Source organism: Heptranchias perlo, chromosome 6 (genome assembly GCF_035084215.1).
Source record: "Heptranchias perlo isolate sHepPer1 chromosome 6, sHepPer1.hap1, whole genome shotgun sequence".
NCBI classification, from domain to species: Eukaryota; Metazoa; Chordata; class Chondrichthyes; order Hexanchiformes; family Hexanchidae; genus Heptranchias; species Heptranchias perlo.
The window spans coordinates 67,971,497-67,988,855 of record NC_090330.1 but is presented as its reverse complement, the minus strand read 5'-3'; the positions used below and the strand labels follow the sequence as shown (position 1 = coordinate 67,988,855).

At 42.1% G+C, this 17,359-nt stretch overlaps 1 protein-coding gene across 9 annotated transcripts in view; it reads left to right on the top strand.

Moving 5' to 3' along the window:
• Positions 1-17,359, top strand: part of LOC137323057 (ETS-related transcription factor Elf-1-like) — a 149,387-nt gene that overhangs the window by 115,242 nt on the left and 16,786 nt on the right. For all 9 annotated transcript variants that reach the window (XM_067986447.1, XM_067986452.1, XM_067986445.1 and 6 more), the window contains 2 exons: positions 8,297-8,404; positions 9,818-9,994. In XM_067986447.1, the coding sequence (XP_067842548.1) occupies positions 8,297-8,404; positions 9,818-9,994 (285 nt within the window). The remainder of the gene's footprint in view (positions 1-8,296; positions 8,405-9,817; positions 9,995-17,359) is intronic.

The window sequence follows — 17,359 nt, the reverse complement described above, 5'->3', positions numbered from 1 at the left end:
TATATATGGTCTCGTAGTTGGAGATTATCTTGGATTACTTTTGTCCTCATACGTTTGCACTAAGTGATTGTTGCTCAACCAATTTGCGTTTCACAAAGTCTCAGTCCCGTTCATCTTTATTGAACCATTTGCTTGGTCTAAACCAGAAATGCTGTAAAATCCAGTGCCCGAACATATGCCACTCCATTGTTTTACAGTTTCTAGTTTGGTTAATACTGTATAAATTGTCCCAGTGTCTAAATTGCTTTCTTCTATTTCGACAATTAATAGCACAAATGAAAGTATGATTTACAAACTGGAATTAGCAGCGACTAGTATAAAATTAATCCAGAGAAATTATTCCCTATTCTTAGTCTGTCTCATCATAACAACTCTGTACCTGAAGGGCAGGTGAGTATTCATAGAATCATAGAAAGTTACGGAACAGAAGGAGGCCAATCGGCCCATCGTTTCCATGCCGGCTGAAAAAGATCTATCCAGCTTAATCCCACTTTCCAGCAACTGGTCTGTAGCACTGTAGATTACGGCACTTCAAATGCACATCCAAGTACTTTTTAAATGAGTTGAGGGTTTCTGCCTCTACCACCCTTTCAGACAGTGAGGTCCAGACCCCTACCACCCTCTGGGTGAAAACATTTCTCCTCAGCTCCCCTCTAATCCTTCTACCAATTACTTTAAATATATGCCTCCTGGTTATTGACCTCTCTGCTAAGGGAAATAGGCCCTTCCTATCCACTCTATCTAGTCCCATCATAATTTTATATACCTCAATTAAATCTCCCCTCAGCCTCCTCCTTTCCAAAGAAAACAACCCTAGCCTATCCAATCTTTTCTCATAGCTAAAATTCTCCAGCCCTGGCAACAACCTCGTAAATCTCCTCTGTACCCTGTCTAGTGCAATCATATTGTTCCTGTAATTCAAGGAGCTCCCAGACTACCGCAAATGATCAAGCAGTACTAGGGTATCCCGCGGTACGGTTTTCCCCTCCCAGTTTCTCAGCTTCTTGCACCATTACCACTAGAAACACTAGTCTTGGTCCCCTCCTCTTCCTCATCTACATGTTGCCGTTTGGCGACATCATACGAAGACCTGGGGCCAAACTTCCATATGAACGCTGGCAACACCCAGCTCTTCTCCGCTGCCTCTGTGTTGTCAGCCTGGTTGTCTGGCATCCAGTCCTTCATGAGCTGCAGTTTCCCCCAGTTAAACATTAGGAAGACCATACCCATCATCTTCAGCACCCCTCCCCCCACCCCGTCACAAACTGCATACCCTCAGCACTGATTCCTCCTTCCCAGCCACTGTCTCAGTTTGAACCAGATGGTTCACAACTTTAGCATCCTATTTGACCTCGAGCTAAGCTTCTGACCCCATATCCTCTCCATCACCAAGACCTAGTTCCACCTCCATAATATCTCAGGGTACGGGGTAGGACATTTAGGACTGAGATGAGGAGAAAGTCCCTCACTCGGGGTGGTGAACCTGTGAAATTCTCTACTAGGTCTACTCGGCCTGTATTCACTCGAGTTTAGAAGAATGAGAGGGGATCTCGTTGAAATGTATAAAATTCTGACAGGGCTAGACAGACTGGATGCAGGGAGGATTTTTCCCCTGGCTGGGGGGGTCCAGAACGAGGGGTCACAGTCTTAGGATACAGGGTAAGATATTTAGGACTGAGATGAGGAGAAATTTCTTCACTTAGAGGGTGGTGAACCTGTGAAATTCTCTGCCATAGAAGGCTGTGGAGGCCAAGTCTCTGACTATGTTGCAGAAGGAGCTAGATAGATTTCTAGACACAAAAGTCATCAAGGGGTATGGGGAGAGAGCAGGAATATGGTATTGAGATAAAGGATCAGCCATGATCATATTGAATGGTGGAGCAGGCTCGAAAGGCCAAATGGCCTACTCCTGCTCCTATTTTCTATGTTTCTATGTCTATCACCTGCCTCCCCACCCACCTGCCACAGCCCATCTGCTGTTTACATCCTCATCCATACCTTTGTTATTTACAGCCTCGACTATTCCAATGCTCTCCTGGCCGGCCTCCCATTCTCCACCCTTTGTAGACTTCAACATCTCCAAAATTATTCCCCTAGATTAGTACAGAAGGTGTGCGTGTGTGCAAAATTGTGTGTACATATATTTAATTGTATGTATGACCTCTGTACAGTAGGCCTTTGTGTGGTATTAAATTGTCCACTTACTGCTCAGTTTGGCTGGGATAATGGATTATTCAATGACATGGGCAACCGTTGGGATGTATGTTGCTCGGCTGTATGTAAAGTTGAGGATAAAATCTTTTTCAAACTGTTATCATAAACCAATAACCGTTTAATAGTTTTTTGTTGCACCCCAAGCTGGATATGCCCTATTGTCTCCTTACATGCACACCTGGTTAAAAATGGACATGGCTGTTAATGCCAGTGTGTTAAACCATGTCTCTGCTAAGTTGGTATCCAGTATTGTTAAACCATATCTCTGCTAAGTTGGTATGGCTCCTGGTTTATTCCAGAGTAGGAAGCAGAGATGGAAAATTGCATTCTCGTGTTAGATTTTCTGAGCCTCGAAGCAGCCAACAACTGGTGAGCTTGTGAAATAGATTAGGATGTTTCTTCCTCCATCTCCTTCATTGTATCCTTGTTGAATGTGATCTGATGTGGATCATTACATCTGTTCCCCGCCTCACTGATCAGCTCGCCATCTGTATCATAGGATTGAACAACTGATCAGCAAAGTTCACATACAGACCACTTGAAGTACTCGTACTGCATTCACATGCGTGCTATTTTTATATAGCTAGGAATATAGTGATTATAATAAACAATTGTACATGAGCTTTGCTGCTTATAGATACTAGATTCCTTGTACATTTTATTTCCTCTGATTTAATAGAATACAGTGGTCACTCCCACTTTCAGTTCAATTTGGCACATTCGCAAGAAAGAAACCATAAGAACTGGAGAAAAGTAGAGCCCTTACTGGAATATTTTTGAAAGCTGGCCCCATGGATTGTTTCTGATGAATGTAACCGAACCCCTTTTGTGTTACTTTTTTTGTCACAATGGGTGTGTGTGGGTGTGTGTGTGTGTGTGTACTAATTGAAACAACAGGCTTAGACTGCCCCCATGATTGAGGAGTCTGCCAATAATCACTACAAAAGCCATGTTCAATTCTTAATTGGGCTGGCTTAGACTTCTAACTTCATGACTCACCAAAAATGTAAGCAGTTTTCAAAAACATTTTAGGTCATGACTGTAGCATGAAGTGTTGATAATAGGGATCTGCTCACTATTTCAGTTTGACATGAGACAGCCCTGCCTCTTGCACACAGTGGGGCCTGGTAGGATCACACTTTCAAAATTAATATATTGTAAAGCCTCACTGAGTCACCGTGCTATGTATCAAGGCTAGCCTTTTGACTATTAGTTTTATTTTCTGGAGCCGAGAGTGCAGTTATTCAGGGATGAGTATGATAAATAGTATCGTAGTATGGTACAGCACAGATGGAGGCCATTCAGCCCATCATGCCTGTGCTGGCTCTTTGAAAGAGCTATCCAATTAGTCCCACTCCCTTGCTATTTCCCCATAGTTCTGTAATTTCTTTCCCTTCAAGTATTTATCCAATTCTCTTTTGAAAGTTACTATTGAATCTACTTCCACCACCCTTTCAGACAGTGCATTCCAGATCATAACAACTTGCTGCGTAAAAAAAAAATGTTTCCTGATGTCGCCACTGGTTCTTTTGCCAATCACCTTATACCTGTATCCTGTAGTTACTGACCCTTCTGCCACTGGAAACAGTTTCTCCTTATTTACTGTATCAAAACCATTCATGATTTTGAACAGCTCTATCACATCTCCTCTAAACCTTCTGTGCTCTAAGGAGAACAACCCCAACTTCTCCATTCTCTCCTCGTAACTGAAGTCCTTCATCCCTGATACCATTCTGGTAAATCTCTTCTGGACTCTTTCTAAGGCCTTGGCATCTTTCCTAAAGTGTGGTACCCAGAATAGAACACAATACTCCAGCTGAGGCCTAACCATTGCTTTATAAAGGTGAAAATGCATTTCAGAAATGAGGAGGGGTAGAGTTTTATGGCAGATCTGTTTAAAATGAAGTTAGTAATATCCCAGAGAGGAAAAGGACTTGCACTTGAATATGTTTTTATGTTTTGCAGTACATTTCTTGCACTTATTTCTTTGTCTCAGATTGCCGCCATCACCACTACTTCACCATATTGTTAAATAGCTCATCGTCGAGGGTAAATGTTCTGTGTCTCAACTCCCGGCATGGAGTTTCACTTGACAGGAGCACAGATCACAGAAAACTGGGCACGAAGGTCAGCACATCCAATGCACGGTGCTTCTGATTTTCCGGTTGCATAACTTGAATGACTGACTGGAAAATCAGGAGGATCAGTTCTCCAATCTTGCACGCTCGTCAAGCGGGATTCTGTGCTGGGAGCAGGGTTTGGGAAATTTACGCTCGTCTTCTCTCTGGATTTAACTCATTTGGAAGGACAAGATCCACAGTTCAACTGTGGAAGACACCCAGCAGTTGAAGGGAACATAAAATTTCTTGCACCTGCTATTCTATTCTATTTAAATTCTATTAGCAACAGTGGAAAGACTGTGGAATATTGTAAAGTTATATTGCATATCTATGAAGCTGCCAACTAGAGTTTCCAATTAATGTGATTTATTATTGGATAGCATAACTGCAAGGAGCAACTGTAACAACAGCTTTGACATGTCTCTCAAAATTGACCCAGATGGTGATTGCTGGGAGCACAGAAAAAATTTGGAGGAATTGTACTGGGTTTTCAGTAGAAAAGTCACAGATTTTGCATATTCTACTAAAGGGCAGTTAATGGTGCATCTGAACACTGTACACAGTCTAGTCCTCTTGATTCAAAGTTGCCTAAGTCAAATTAAAGGACAATTCAAAACAAAAGTTATTTTAAGCACAAAATATGACTGAATTATTGGAGGTAGACTGTACACTCTGCTCACGGTATTTATTGGGCAGCGATGTTAGGACAATATTGGAGTCGGGAAGGCACCAACCTAGAAAATTAGCTTTGGAAAAAACTGACACAATTCCAAAAATTGTTGACAACTGTACAACAGCCCTAAGTATTAGGCACGTCTAAAGAAGTTGCAAGTGATTTTCCATTTTTACTAAATATTAGAAGGTAATATCTCGTGAACATAACACATCCATGGGAACAGTAGTAGGCCACACCGTCCCTCGAGCTTGCTTCGCCATTCAATTAGATTATCGCTGATCTGAACCTCAACTCCATTTTCCTGCCTTAGCTTCATATCCCTTGACACCCTTGCCTAATAAAAATCTATTGATCTCAGTCCTGAAAACTTCAATTGTCCCAGCATCCACAGGCTTTTGGGGGAGATAATTCCAGATTTCTACTACCCTTTGTGTGAAAAAGTGCTCCCTGATTTCGCTCCTGAATGGCTGAGCTCTAATTTTAAGATTATGTCCCCTTGATCTTGATTCTCCCATCAGAGGAAATAGTTTCTCTGTATCTACCCTATCGAATCCATGTACCATAGCTGAATGATCTAATGTAAGTAGGAATATGATAAATCTTTATATACAACTTCCGTCGGTTGTTCAGAGGTTGCAAGGCTTCTACCTCAAAACAAGTGAATGAGCTAAAGGGGTGTGGTATGAGATACTGTACTCCCTTGGTTTTAAAATGGATTAAGCAGGAACAGATCCTTTTACTGTTTAAGGTTTCAGCTGTGGCTCAGTGGTGGCACTCTCACCTCTGAGTCAGAAGGTTGAGAGTTTAGATCCCGCTGTGCAGATTTGAGCACAAAATCTAGGCTAACATTCAAGTGCAGTACGGAAGGAGTGCTGCACTGTCAGAGGTGCCATCTTCCGGATGAGACCTTAAACTGAGGCTGCGTCTTCCCTCTCAGGTGGACGTAAAAGATCCCAGGCATATTTCGAAGAAGAGCAGGGGAGTTCTCTCTGGTGTCCTGGCCAACATTTATTCCTCATCCAACCACTAAAAAAACAGATTTTCTAGTCATTTGTCTCATTGCTGTTTGTGGGACCTTGCTGTGCATTTCCAAAATTGCAACAGTAACCTCACTTCAAAAATAATTAATTGGCTGTAAAGCACTTTGGCACGTCCTGAGGTCATGAATGGCGCTATATAAATGCAAGTCTTTCCTTTACTGTTGTGCAGGCAGTGGAGGCCTTTGTGCAGGAGACATATCCTTGCAGGTCCTATGCAGCCAACCATGCCTCCAATTCCCTCACTTTGCTGATTCCAGTACTGTCCTGTTCAGCATGTGGCCTCAATGTACATTAAATACCGTGAGCAGTGAGTGATGGATGACTCCTTGCCGTGTGAAAGACACGTTGGCAATAGACTTTTCTTGTCAAATGTGAACACTGGTTTTCAGTCGCCAGCTGTTCGGTTAAAAGACAGACAGTTGGCATTTACAAGACATGAAGCTCCAGGTGATGACTGTCGGAGAGAGAGTTCCACAGGAAGATGTGGTCTGTGAAGCCTCAAGGCTAATGTCCCACCTGTTCTAACACTTTCCTAGCATGTTTCTCTTCTGTTTAAAACTGTCTGTGATCCCACCTGTGGCTCCCCGGTCATTCTCACTGACTTCTTTACCGTACTTCCTACACTTCCTTTAAGATTCTGTCCATTCTACTTTCGTTTTGCAGAAATTTTACTTTGATTTTCCCTACAATTTTTTCTGTCTTTAATTGTTTGACTTTTCTGTTGTATCGCTTTGCATTTAGTGTTTCCATTACCTTGCTTTTATCCATTAATATGTATGTATATAAAATGTCTGTGTCAATGTACTAATGTCCTATGTAATCTATACTAAGTTGGTGTTCCTCCTCCTTTGCTTCTCACGGAGTTTTGAACTTTTGTTTATCTGTCAGGGCATTGTGGGGGCTGGGAGTGTTTGGGTGGTGCTTCTGGAGCACCCTCTCTTTCTGGACAATGAATATTTGAGGATGGGGGACTCTTTACCAGCACTGAAACTTGTGCCCATCTTTGAAGCATCTGGCATGCAGGGTTATGTCATAAGGTTTTGTGGCCCTACAAGAGCTGCTCATTTCTGGGTTACTCTTTATTTTTTCATTGAACTAACCTGCTCGTTTATCCCTCCCTCTGCTTGTCCTCACTTTCCCCTCTTCTAGATACATTCTCTCCTCCCTCACTCGCACGTGCTTTGTGTGTGTGTGTGTGTATCTCACTATCCTTCTCCCTACTTGTACTCTTCCCTCCCTTCACGTGCTCTTCTTATGCTGTTTTCACGCTCGCACTCATGCGCCCTTGTGCGGTTTCCTATTCTCCCTCCTCTTCCTCTGTTTGGTCTGTGGTGTCAGCATGGACCAATCAGCAGAGTTAGCAAGTTATAAGTATTACACTTATCCCCAACATTGACATAGCACCTTTTAAAGCAGTAAATATCGTGTGGTACGTCACGGGTGAGAAATGGGGAGAGGCAAATGGACGTCGAGAAGTGATAGGAGACGAGCCGGAAGGCTAGGACACTGAGTGAGGTTTTGAAGAGGCTTTTGAAAGTGGAGAGATAAGTAACAAGGTGGAGTGGCTTAGGGAGACAGTGATCCGAGCCAAGAGTGCCGAATGCCTGGTGTGAATGGAGACAGTAGGCCAGTTAGAAGAGTGGAGGGAGTGAGCTGTGATGTGGGGCTGGAGGAAGGGGCCGAAATAGGATGGGGTAAGGCCATAGTAGGATTTTATTCCCCTGTTTTTGGGGCCGAGAGCCAGTGGAGGTCAAGCAGGATGGGATAATAGGAAAGCAAGACTTTTAGGATGTATACGGTGGAGTTTTGGATGAGTTGGAGTTTATATAGGGTGGCTATGATTGTACAGTACTACTATCAGACAATAACACGGACAAGATTTTGAATAACCTGGATCTTTGCTTTTTATTTTGACCAGATTTATTTTGCACAGGTCCTGACAAGATAGTAGTAGATCCTGGGCCACTGGATCAGGTGTTACACTAAGCTGTTGAAGCTCCCATCAGCTCTTACATAAAGCTGTAAATAAATTACCATAATTGTTCAGCCTATCTTTCACAATTCAACAATATTCAAGTAGTTGTCTGTGAGCACTAATGTTAAAAGCAGCTTATTTTTTTAAAACCTTGTAGTACCAGATTACTAAGTGAGAATCCAGTTTTAATCCACCATGTATTTCTTGTATCAGGATTTTGCCAAGCTGTGATATGTCTCCATTAATTCTTTGTATTTCTGATTGCCTGCAGTGGAGGCTTCCTGTCAAAATGGAGATGAAACAATGGAAACTATTGAGGCCGCTGAGGCCCTGCTCAATATGGACTCGCCTGGTCCTGCCATTGAGGAGAAGAGGATAAGTGAGTGCCAGTTCCCTGCTTCCTATACATTTACTAAATATAAAGATTCTTAACAGTGCAATTATGCAACTATATTACAGGTTAGAATCAATGGCTCTTGGATTACCAATATTTGGTGTTATGACAGAGGTTTGATTTGTCCTACATCTCTTGACTTGCTAACATCAGCTACAAAGTTTTATGACCTATTCCATTCCTTTTCAGAACGACAGGATAGGGAGTCTGTAGAAGTGACAGTTTTCTGATTCTGTTTCCAACTACCTTGCACTACATTTTAGCCATATCTTCTCACTATTTCAGATAGATAAATCTCAATTGTTTCTCTGTTTCCCCCCCCCCCCCCATCCCAACCCACCCAGAAGAGTAACTTCCCACCTCAGAAGTTCATTCACCTGGAGGCCTGGGAGCCTGGCTGCTTGAAGAGATGTAATAATTGAGGTTCCTTCACCAAGCCCTAACTTATTGCACCCACGATTACTCACGCAGCTGTGTTTACAGACCCAGACGTGTCTATCTGCGAATGGCTGAAGAGAGTTGTCTTTTCAGGCCAAAGCTCAACAGTAACAGAGTTGTGGCATTTGCTGCAACCTGACTTGCAGACAACCTCCACCACTAATCACCATAGCTCTGAATTTTTAACCTTGCAACTCCTTGCTGCCAATACAGAGGACATGGTCAGTGCACTGATGCATCAAGCTGGTGCTTTGTTCTCCAAGGCAAACATCTGAATTCTTTTCTGGATGGACAAGCACTAGCAGAATGAGAAAGCACTGCAATTCTTCCATGTAGCAGGTTTCCCCAAAGTCCAAGAAGGTATGGATGGACCCCATGTGATATCCAGACATGTAGACACAGTGCCATGGTGTTAAGAACTGAATGGGTTCCACTCCTCAATATCCAAGTAATCTGTGACCAGGCTCACATAATCATACAGGTTAATGTGTTTCCCAGTTGGCAGTCATAATTTTTCTATTTTGAGGCAATCCTTGGGTCTGGTAATTTGAAAGAAAGAAAAGACTTGAATGATGGATCCTAGAAGACCAAAGTTACCTTCTGCATCCTTGGCTAATGACAACCTTATGAGCATCACAGAGAGAAAAGCTGAATACAGATACATTGAGGACCGTGCATCTGCCAGGGTTAAAATGGAACAAATTATTGGCATCTTGCAGTAGCGCTTCAGCTGCGGAGCGTCTTGTAGTGCATTTTGAGTAATGCACTTGTGCCACGGTATTTTTGATCTACACATAAATAGCATCCATTTAGAGCAGTTGTGCAATGATAGCAATCTTCGCTGTGGCAAATTTCTCTGGAAAATTTTATTCGTTATTTAAAATTTACGTCTGATAGTGGATCCTACATTAAATATGGTATCCACTGATTTTTTTTATTCTCCTTTTTCATGAACGCCAGCTCACGTGTTCATGCCATCAGCCAGTGGGGTGATCACAGCTCCCATCACACACATCTCTGTGCGGGCAGATGGAGTTCCTGAGGTGGTGGAGAATGCAGAAGAGATTATATTGATGCAGGAAGCTGCCAACCAGGAGGTGGGCAGCGAATCATTGGAGCAGTCTAAAAAACGGAAAGGTAAGTCTTTGGCATGAAGCAAGGGGTGGTCTCCTCACACATGCACCTAATATGTTTCTCAAGGAGGGTTGTTTCGGTCAGTTAGCTAATATTTGATCTCTTAGACGATAGAGCTGCAACCTGATATGTGAGTGTGAAATCGGAAACTCTTAGTGAAGCTACTTTGGTGAATTTGTGCTGTGTCTCGGTCTGACAGCAACCACACTGCTGAGGTGTGATAATCTGGTTATCTTTCTAAATTTAGGTTACTGAGCCAATTGGTGATTTGGTGGCAGGATGTGGGTTCATGCCGATGGTCCTCCATATGCTGAGTTCCTAATCTTATCTATACCACAGTGAGGCAGAGAAGAGTCTACCCAGGAAGTTCTCGCCCATTTCCCAATGCTGCAGAGCAACTTTTTTTCAGAGGCCTGAATCAGCCACAATAGGCATGTTATAGAGAAGGATAAGAAAGTAGAAGGGAAAAATGTCTTGGGAGCAGGGTCTTCCCCTCTCCCTCAATGTGGGAGGCATTGAATGCTATCCCATCAAAAAATTGAACTGTATTGAGATGGCTGTCTTTTGTGTCAGAATGGCATATTGGATAATGTATGTCCAGTTTTGAGTATCCCAAGCATTTACAGAACTCCCAAAGTTAGCGAGCATCAAGGTGAGAGGGGAAAGTTGCTTTGTGGCAAACACACTGGAGTAGGTTTCCTTCCCCCCAGATCAGACTCCGGGTGGCTGGCAGATTGAATACGCCAGCCATCAGCCCAATAGTCCGGATGGTAGGCCCGGTCCATTTTGAGGACCAGGACAGAAATCAAGTGCCCTGGGGCAGCCAGATGTCAAGGTAAGGATAGACTCATAGGTATGTGGAGTTCAGCAACAGCAGGCAGCCTGGCCGGCCTCCAGGTCAGAAGAAGATAGATTCCTTGGGGGAGGTGACGGTGGCAACGAGGCGGTAAGTTCTTCTATGTCTTTTTCCATCTACCCTCTCGGTTGGATGTCAAAGATCCTACGGCACTATTCAAAGAAGAGCAGGGGAGTTGCCTCAGTGTCCTGGCCAATGTTTATCCCTCAACCAACATCACTAAAACAGATTATCTGGTCATTATCTGATTGCTGTTTGTGAGACCTTGTAGTGCACAAATTGGCTGCCAGATTTTCTACATTACAACAGTGACTACACTACAACAAAGTACTTCATTGGCTGTGAAGCGCTTTGGGACGTCCTGAGTTCGTGAAAGGCACTATATAAATGCAAGTTCTTTCTCTTTATATGTTCGATCACTCCCCATATCTATGAGTCTATACTTACCTTGACATCTGGCTAACCCCTCTGTAAGTTGCCTGGGAGAATGAAATAGAAAATTCTATCTATTGATTACTTTTAGCTGCTGGACCAATTCTGTTCCTTCATAGGATTTCTCTAGTCTTTGATGACCAAATGAAGCATCACACCTTCAAATCTCATTAAATAAATCTGCTTAATGCTTTTAAACTTAAAAGCTGAACAAGCAAGTAACAGTCTGATAATATTTATTTACAGTAGAAAGCCTGCTTAAGTCCTCCAATGGACAAAATAATAAAAACAGTCGTGCCACTAAGTACTAAGCTAGCCCTTTGGAAATAACGCTTCTTACCTCTATGGTATGCAGATTGAAAATCAAGCCAGCCTTTGCCCTTCACAGGATGTTTCTGTTCTCCAAGTTTTGCCTTAGGACACTGCGTTACTGTGTGAAAGGTCTGTTATCATCTTGCTGTGCACAACTTGGCTGCCGCGTTTCCTACAGTACAACAGAGACTGTACTTCAAAAGTACTTCGATGGCTGTAAAGTGCTTTGAGACATCCTATGGTCATGAAAGCCGTTAATAAATGCAAGTGATAATTGGGGACTTCAACTATCCTAATATAGACTGAGATAGTAATAGTGGAACGGGCAAAGAGGGGGAGGAATTTCTGAAGTTTGTTCAGGAGAACTTTTTTGATCAGTATGTTTCCGGCCCAACAAGGAAGGAGGCATTGCTGGATCTGGTTCTGGGGAATGAAGTGGGTCAAATGGAGCAAGTGTCAGTGGAGGAACATTTAGGGAACAGTGACCATAGTATCATAAGGTTTAGATTAGTTATGGAAAAGGACAAGGAGCAATCTAGAATAAAAATACTTAATTGGAGGAGGACCAGTTTCAGTGGGTTGAGAACGGATCTGGCCCAGGTAAATTGGAATGAAAGATTGGCAGGCAAAACTGTAATTGAACAATGGGTGGCCTTTAAATATGAGGTACAGTTCGGGTACAGTCTAGATATATTCTCATGAGGGGGAAAGGTAGGGCAACCAAAGCCAGAGCTCCCTGGATAATGAAAGAGATAGAGAGTAAGATGAAGCAGAAAAAGTATGACGGATGTCAGGTTGATAATACAAGTGAGAACCAGGCTGAATATAGAAAGTACAGAGGAGAAGTGAAAAAGGAAATAAAAGGGGGAAAGGGAGAGTATGAGAATAGATTGGAGGCTAACATAAAAGGGAATCCCAAAGTCTTCTGTAGGCATATAAATAGTAAACAGGTAGTAAGAGGAGGGGTGGGGCTGATTAGAGACCAAAAAGAACTACGCATGGAAGCAGAGGGCATGGCTGAGGTACTAAATGAATACTTTGCATCTGTCTTTAAGATGCTGCCAAAGTCACAGTAAAAGAGGAGGTGGTTGACATATTGGATGGACTAAAAATTGATAGAAGAGTTACTAGAAAGGCTAGCTGTACTTAGTTGATAAGTCACCCAGTCCGGATGGGATGCATTCTGGTTGCTGAGGGAAGTAAAGATGGAAATTGCAGAGATGCTGGCCATAATCTTCCAATCATCCTTAGCTATGGGGGTGGTGCCAGAGGACTGGAGAATTGCAAATGTTACATCCTTGTTCAAAAAACGTGTAAGGATAAACGCGGCAATTACAGGCCAGTTAGTTTAACCTCGGTGGCGGGGAAGCTGTTAGAAATGGTAATCGGGGACAAAATTAATAGTCACTTGGACAAGTGTGGATTAATAAAGGAAAGCCAGCACTGATTTGTGAAAGGCAAATCGTGTTTGACCAACTTGATTTGAGTTTTTTGATGAGCAGAGAGGGTTGATGAGGGCAATGCAGTTGATGATGTGCATATGGGCTTTCAAAAGGCATTTGAAGTGCCACATAATAGGCTTGTCAGCAAAATTGAAGCCCATGGAATAATAGGGGCAGTGGCAGCATGGATGAGTGACAGGAAACAGAGAGTAGTGGTGAACGGTTGTTTTTCGGACTGGAGGAAGGTATACAGTGGTATTCCCCAGGGGTCAGTACTAGGTCCACTGCTTTTTTTGATATGTATTAATGGCTTGGGTGTACAGGGCATAATTTCAAAATTTGAAGATGACACAAAACTTGGAAGTGTAGTGAACAGTGAGAAGGATAGTGATAGACTTCAAGAGGACATGGACAGGCTGCTGGAGTGGGCGGACACATGGCAGATGAAATTTGAAGCAGAGAAGTGTGAAGTGATACATTTTGGTAGGAAGAATGAGGAGAGGCAATATAAAATAAATGGTACAATTCTTAAAGGGGTGCAGGAACAGAGAGACCTGGGGATATATGTGCACAAATCTTTGAAGGTGGCAGGACAGTTTGAAAAAGCAGTTTAAAAAAGCATATGGGATCCTGGGCTTTATAAATAGAGGCACTGAGTACAAAAGCAAGGAAGTTATGTTGAACCTTTATAAAACACTGGTCCGGCCACAACTGGGGCATTGTGTCCAATTCTGGGCACCGCACTTTAGGAAGGATGTGAAGGCCTTGAGAGGGTGTAAAAAAGATTTACCAGAATGGTTCCAGAGATGAGGGACTTCAGTTATGGAATAGACTAGAGAAGATTAAGAGGAGATATGATAGAAGTGTTCAAAATCATGAACGGTTTAGATAAAGTAAATAAAGAGAAACTGTTCCCATTGGTGGAAGGGTCAAGAACCAGAGGACACAATTAAGGTGATTGACAAAAGAATCAAAGGCGATATGAGGAAAAAAATTTTATGCAGCGAGTAGTTATGAACTAGAATTAGCTGCTTGAAAGGGTGGTGGAAGCAGATACGATCATGTCTTTCAAAAAGGAATTGGATAAATACTTGAAGTGAAAAAATTAGCATGGCTATGGGGAAAGAGCAGGGGGATGGGTCTAACTGGATCGCTCTTACAAAGAGCCGGCATGGGCTCGATGAGCCAAATGGCCTCCTTCTGTGCTGTAACCAATCTATAATTCTAAGTCTTTTTTTTCTTTCTTTCTTTTGAAACACCTCTTAGCAGTTTCAAACTGACTGGTTCCCTCTGAGGTTTTCTCAAGCTGACTCCTTGATTAGAACAGCAGCGCTATTTCTGTGTCCCCAAAACAGAGTTAGCAGGACTGTTTGGATTTTCAATATCTGACCACTCGAATTTTAAAAAAGGCACCGCCAATCCTTTGAATTATTCTTCTCTCAATTTATATCGAAACTGCAGCACAGAAACGGGCCATTCGGCCCAACTGGTCCATACCAGCCTCCTACTTCATCTAACCCTATCAGCATACTCTTCTAGTCCCTTTTCCCTCATATGCTTATCTAGCTTCCCCGTGAATCCGTCTGTGCTATTTGCCTCAACTATTCCTTGTGGTAGCACATTCCACATTCTTACCACTCTTTGGGTAAAGAAGTTTCTCCTGAATTCCCTATTGGATTTATTAGCGACTATTTTATATTTATGACCTCTAGTTTTGGACTTCCCACATGTGGAAACATTTTCTCTACGTCTTCCCTATCATTCCCTATCATTAGCCTTTAACCCGAAAAACTTGCAATATTGTATTGGGATATTTGTAAACAATTTTACAACACCAAGTTATAGTCCAACAATTTTATTTTTAATCCCACAAGCTTTTGGGGGCTTCCCCCTTCCTCAGGCGGTGTGGAAAATGAAACTTGGTGTTGTAAAATTGTTTACAATTGTCAACCCCAGTCCATCACTGGCATCTCCACATCATGTATTGGGATAGGCTTGATACAAGATACTGGCTTTGCTACTTGTTAAACTCCTTTTATGTGTTATGACGGGATTTAAAATGACAGCCAGCAAACCAAAACTGAACAAAAATTCTTCATTTTTCTCCACAATGACAATTGGAAAAGCAACCTTTATTAATAAAGTGCATTAACTGAAATAATACATGAAACTATTTATCTGATATGTTTTTTTGCAACACAATACTTACTGCAAGACATTCAGATTCATCTTTAACATTGTGATTTTTTTTTTCCAGTGGCTTTGGTTTTAAGTTAACTGCAAAGATCCTTCTTTAGTACATAACTATATATTTTTTTGGTACAGGAAAAGGCCAATAGACTCAACAAGCCTGTCCTTTGTCAGAGATTGATCCTAGATATTGCCTTCTCACTATATCCTTTAATCTTCTCTTCCCTCCCCTCTCCCATAATGTATGCAATTGTTTCTTGAACCCATTGGCACTATCTGAATCATAGAATCATCAAAATTTACGGCACAGAAGGAGGCCATTCGGCCCATTGTGTCTATGCCGGCCGATAAAGAGCTATCCAGCCTAATCCCACTTTCCAGCTCTTGGTCCGTAGCCTTGTAGTTTATAGCACTTCAGGTGCACATCCAAGCACCTTTTAAATGCAGTCAGGGTTTCTGCCTCTGTCAGGCAGTGAGTTCCAGACCCCTAACACCCTCTGGGTGGAAAACATTTTTCCTCAGCTCCCCTCTAATCCTTCTACCAATTACTTGAAATCTATGCCCCCTGGTTATTGACCCCTCTACTAAGGGAAATAGGTCCTTATCCACTCTATCTAGGCCCCTCATAATTTTATACACCTCAATTAAATCTCCCCTCAGCCTCCTCTGTTCCAAAGAAAAGAACCCCATCCTATCCAATCTTTCCTCATAGCTAAAATTCTCCAGTTCTGGTAACATCCTCATAAATCTCCTCTGTACCCTCTCTAGTGCAATTAAGTCCTTCCTGTAATGTGGTGACAGTGCTTCCTGCCACTGAGCCAATTTTGGATCCAACTTGCCACTTTCCCTTGGACCGCATGGGCTTTTACTTTTCTGACCAGTCTGCCACGTGGGACCTTGTCAAAAGCCTTGCTAAAATCCATGTAGACTACATCAAACACACTATCCTCGTCAACCCTCCTTGTTACCTCCTCAAAGAATTTAATCAAGTTAGTCAGACACGACCTTCCCTTAACAAATCCATGCTGACTGTCTGCTTCTATTGCCTTCCCTAGTAACACGTTGTAAAACTCCCATATGTTTTGGATGAAAATGTTCACATCACTTCCCTTCTTACTCTTAACATTCTCACTTTTAACTTGAATTCCTTGACTTTTGAGCCCTTCACCACAGTGAACAATTTGCCTGGATTCATCTTGTCAATTCCATTTCATAACCTTGAAGACTTCACCTCTAATTCTCTTCTCCAAAGAAAACTTCCTTAACCTTTCCTGATTTAAAGAAAAATAAATCCCTGCGAACCAGAAGTCATTTTTGTTGCTTATCTCTGCACCTTCTCAAAGGTAATGTGATGTGGTCACTATGTGCAGTGACACTGCAAATCTGTCTCCTTTGTTCACCATTGCTCGTGAAAAAGTAAACACATTGTAAAAGAACACTAGCATTTGACTGAAAATAACTTTCACATATGCAATTACATCACCAGTCACCACTACTCATAGCAACCAGTGGAATGCTTGGACCCAACACTGACTAACACCTTTTACAGCAGAATTATCACCCTTTTTAAAAAAAAATGTACCCTACTTCTCTGCCAATGTGGTTAAAAAAAAATTGTGAAGCTATCTTTCAGAATTATCCACTGTAACCCTTATCTACTTTGTTGTCAACACACTATACCACTGGTCCATATAACATTGGTGTCCTCTCCTGCTTTTAAGCCAGGTTTCTATCCAAAGCTATATTTTACCTCCTGTTTGATTCATAACCATCACCAATTATCACCTTGTCAAAAGCTTTGTGAAAATCCAAATATATAATATCAACTGCACGTTCCCCATTCACATCTCCATATGCCCATGACAGTTTAAAATGGCAAGGGAAAAACGTGTGGTTGACTTTTATATAACCATTGTCTGGTCACAACAATTTACATTTCCTTTGTGTTTGCAAGACCCAGAACCAGAATGGTTTACTACTCCGGTAAATACATCAACATTTTTTCTTGCACTAAAGTGAAATTATTTCTCTGCACCTTTTGAAGGCAAATTAGATTAAACACTACATCAAAGGCAAGCACAGTCAATATTCCTGGCTGTCCTCTTGTTTTAGTAAAAATACTACTTTATTCTTGGT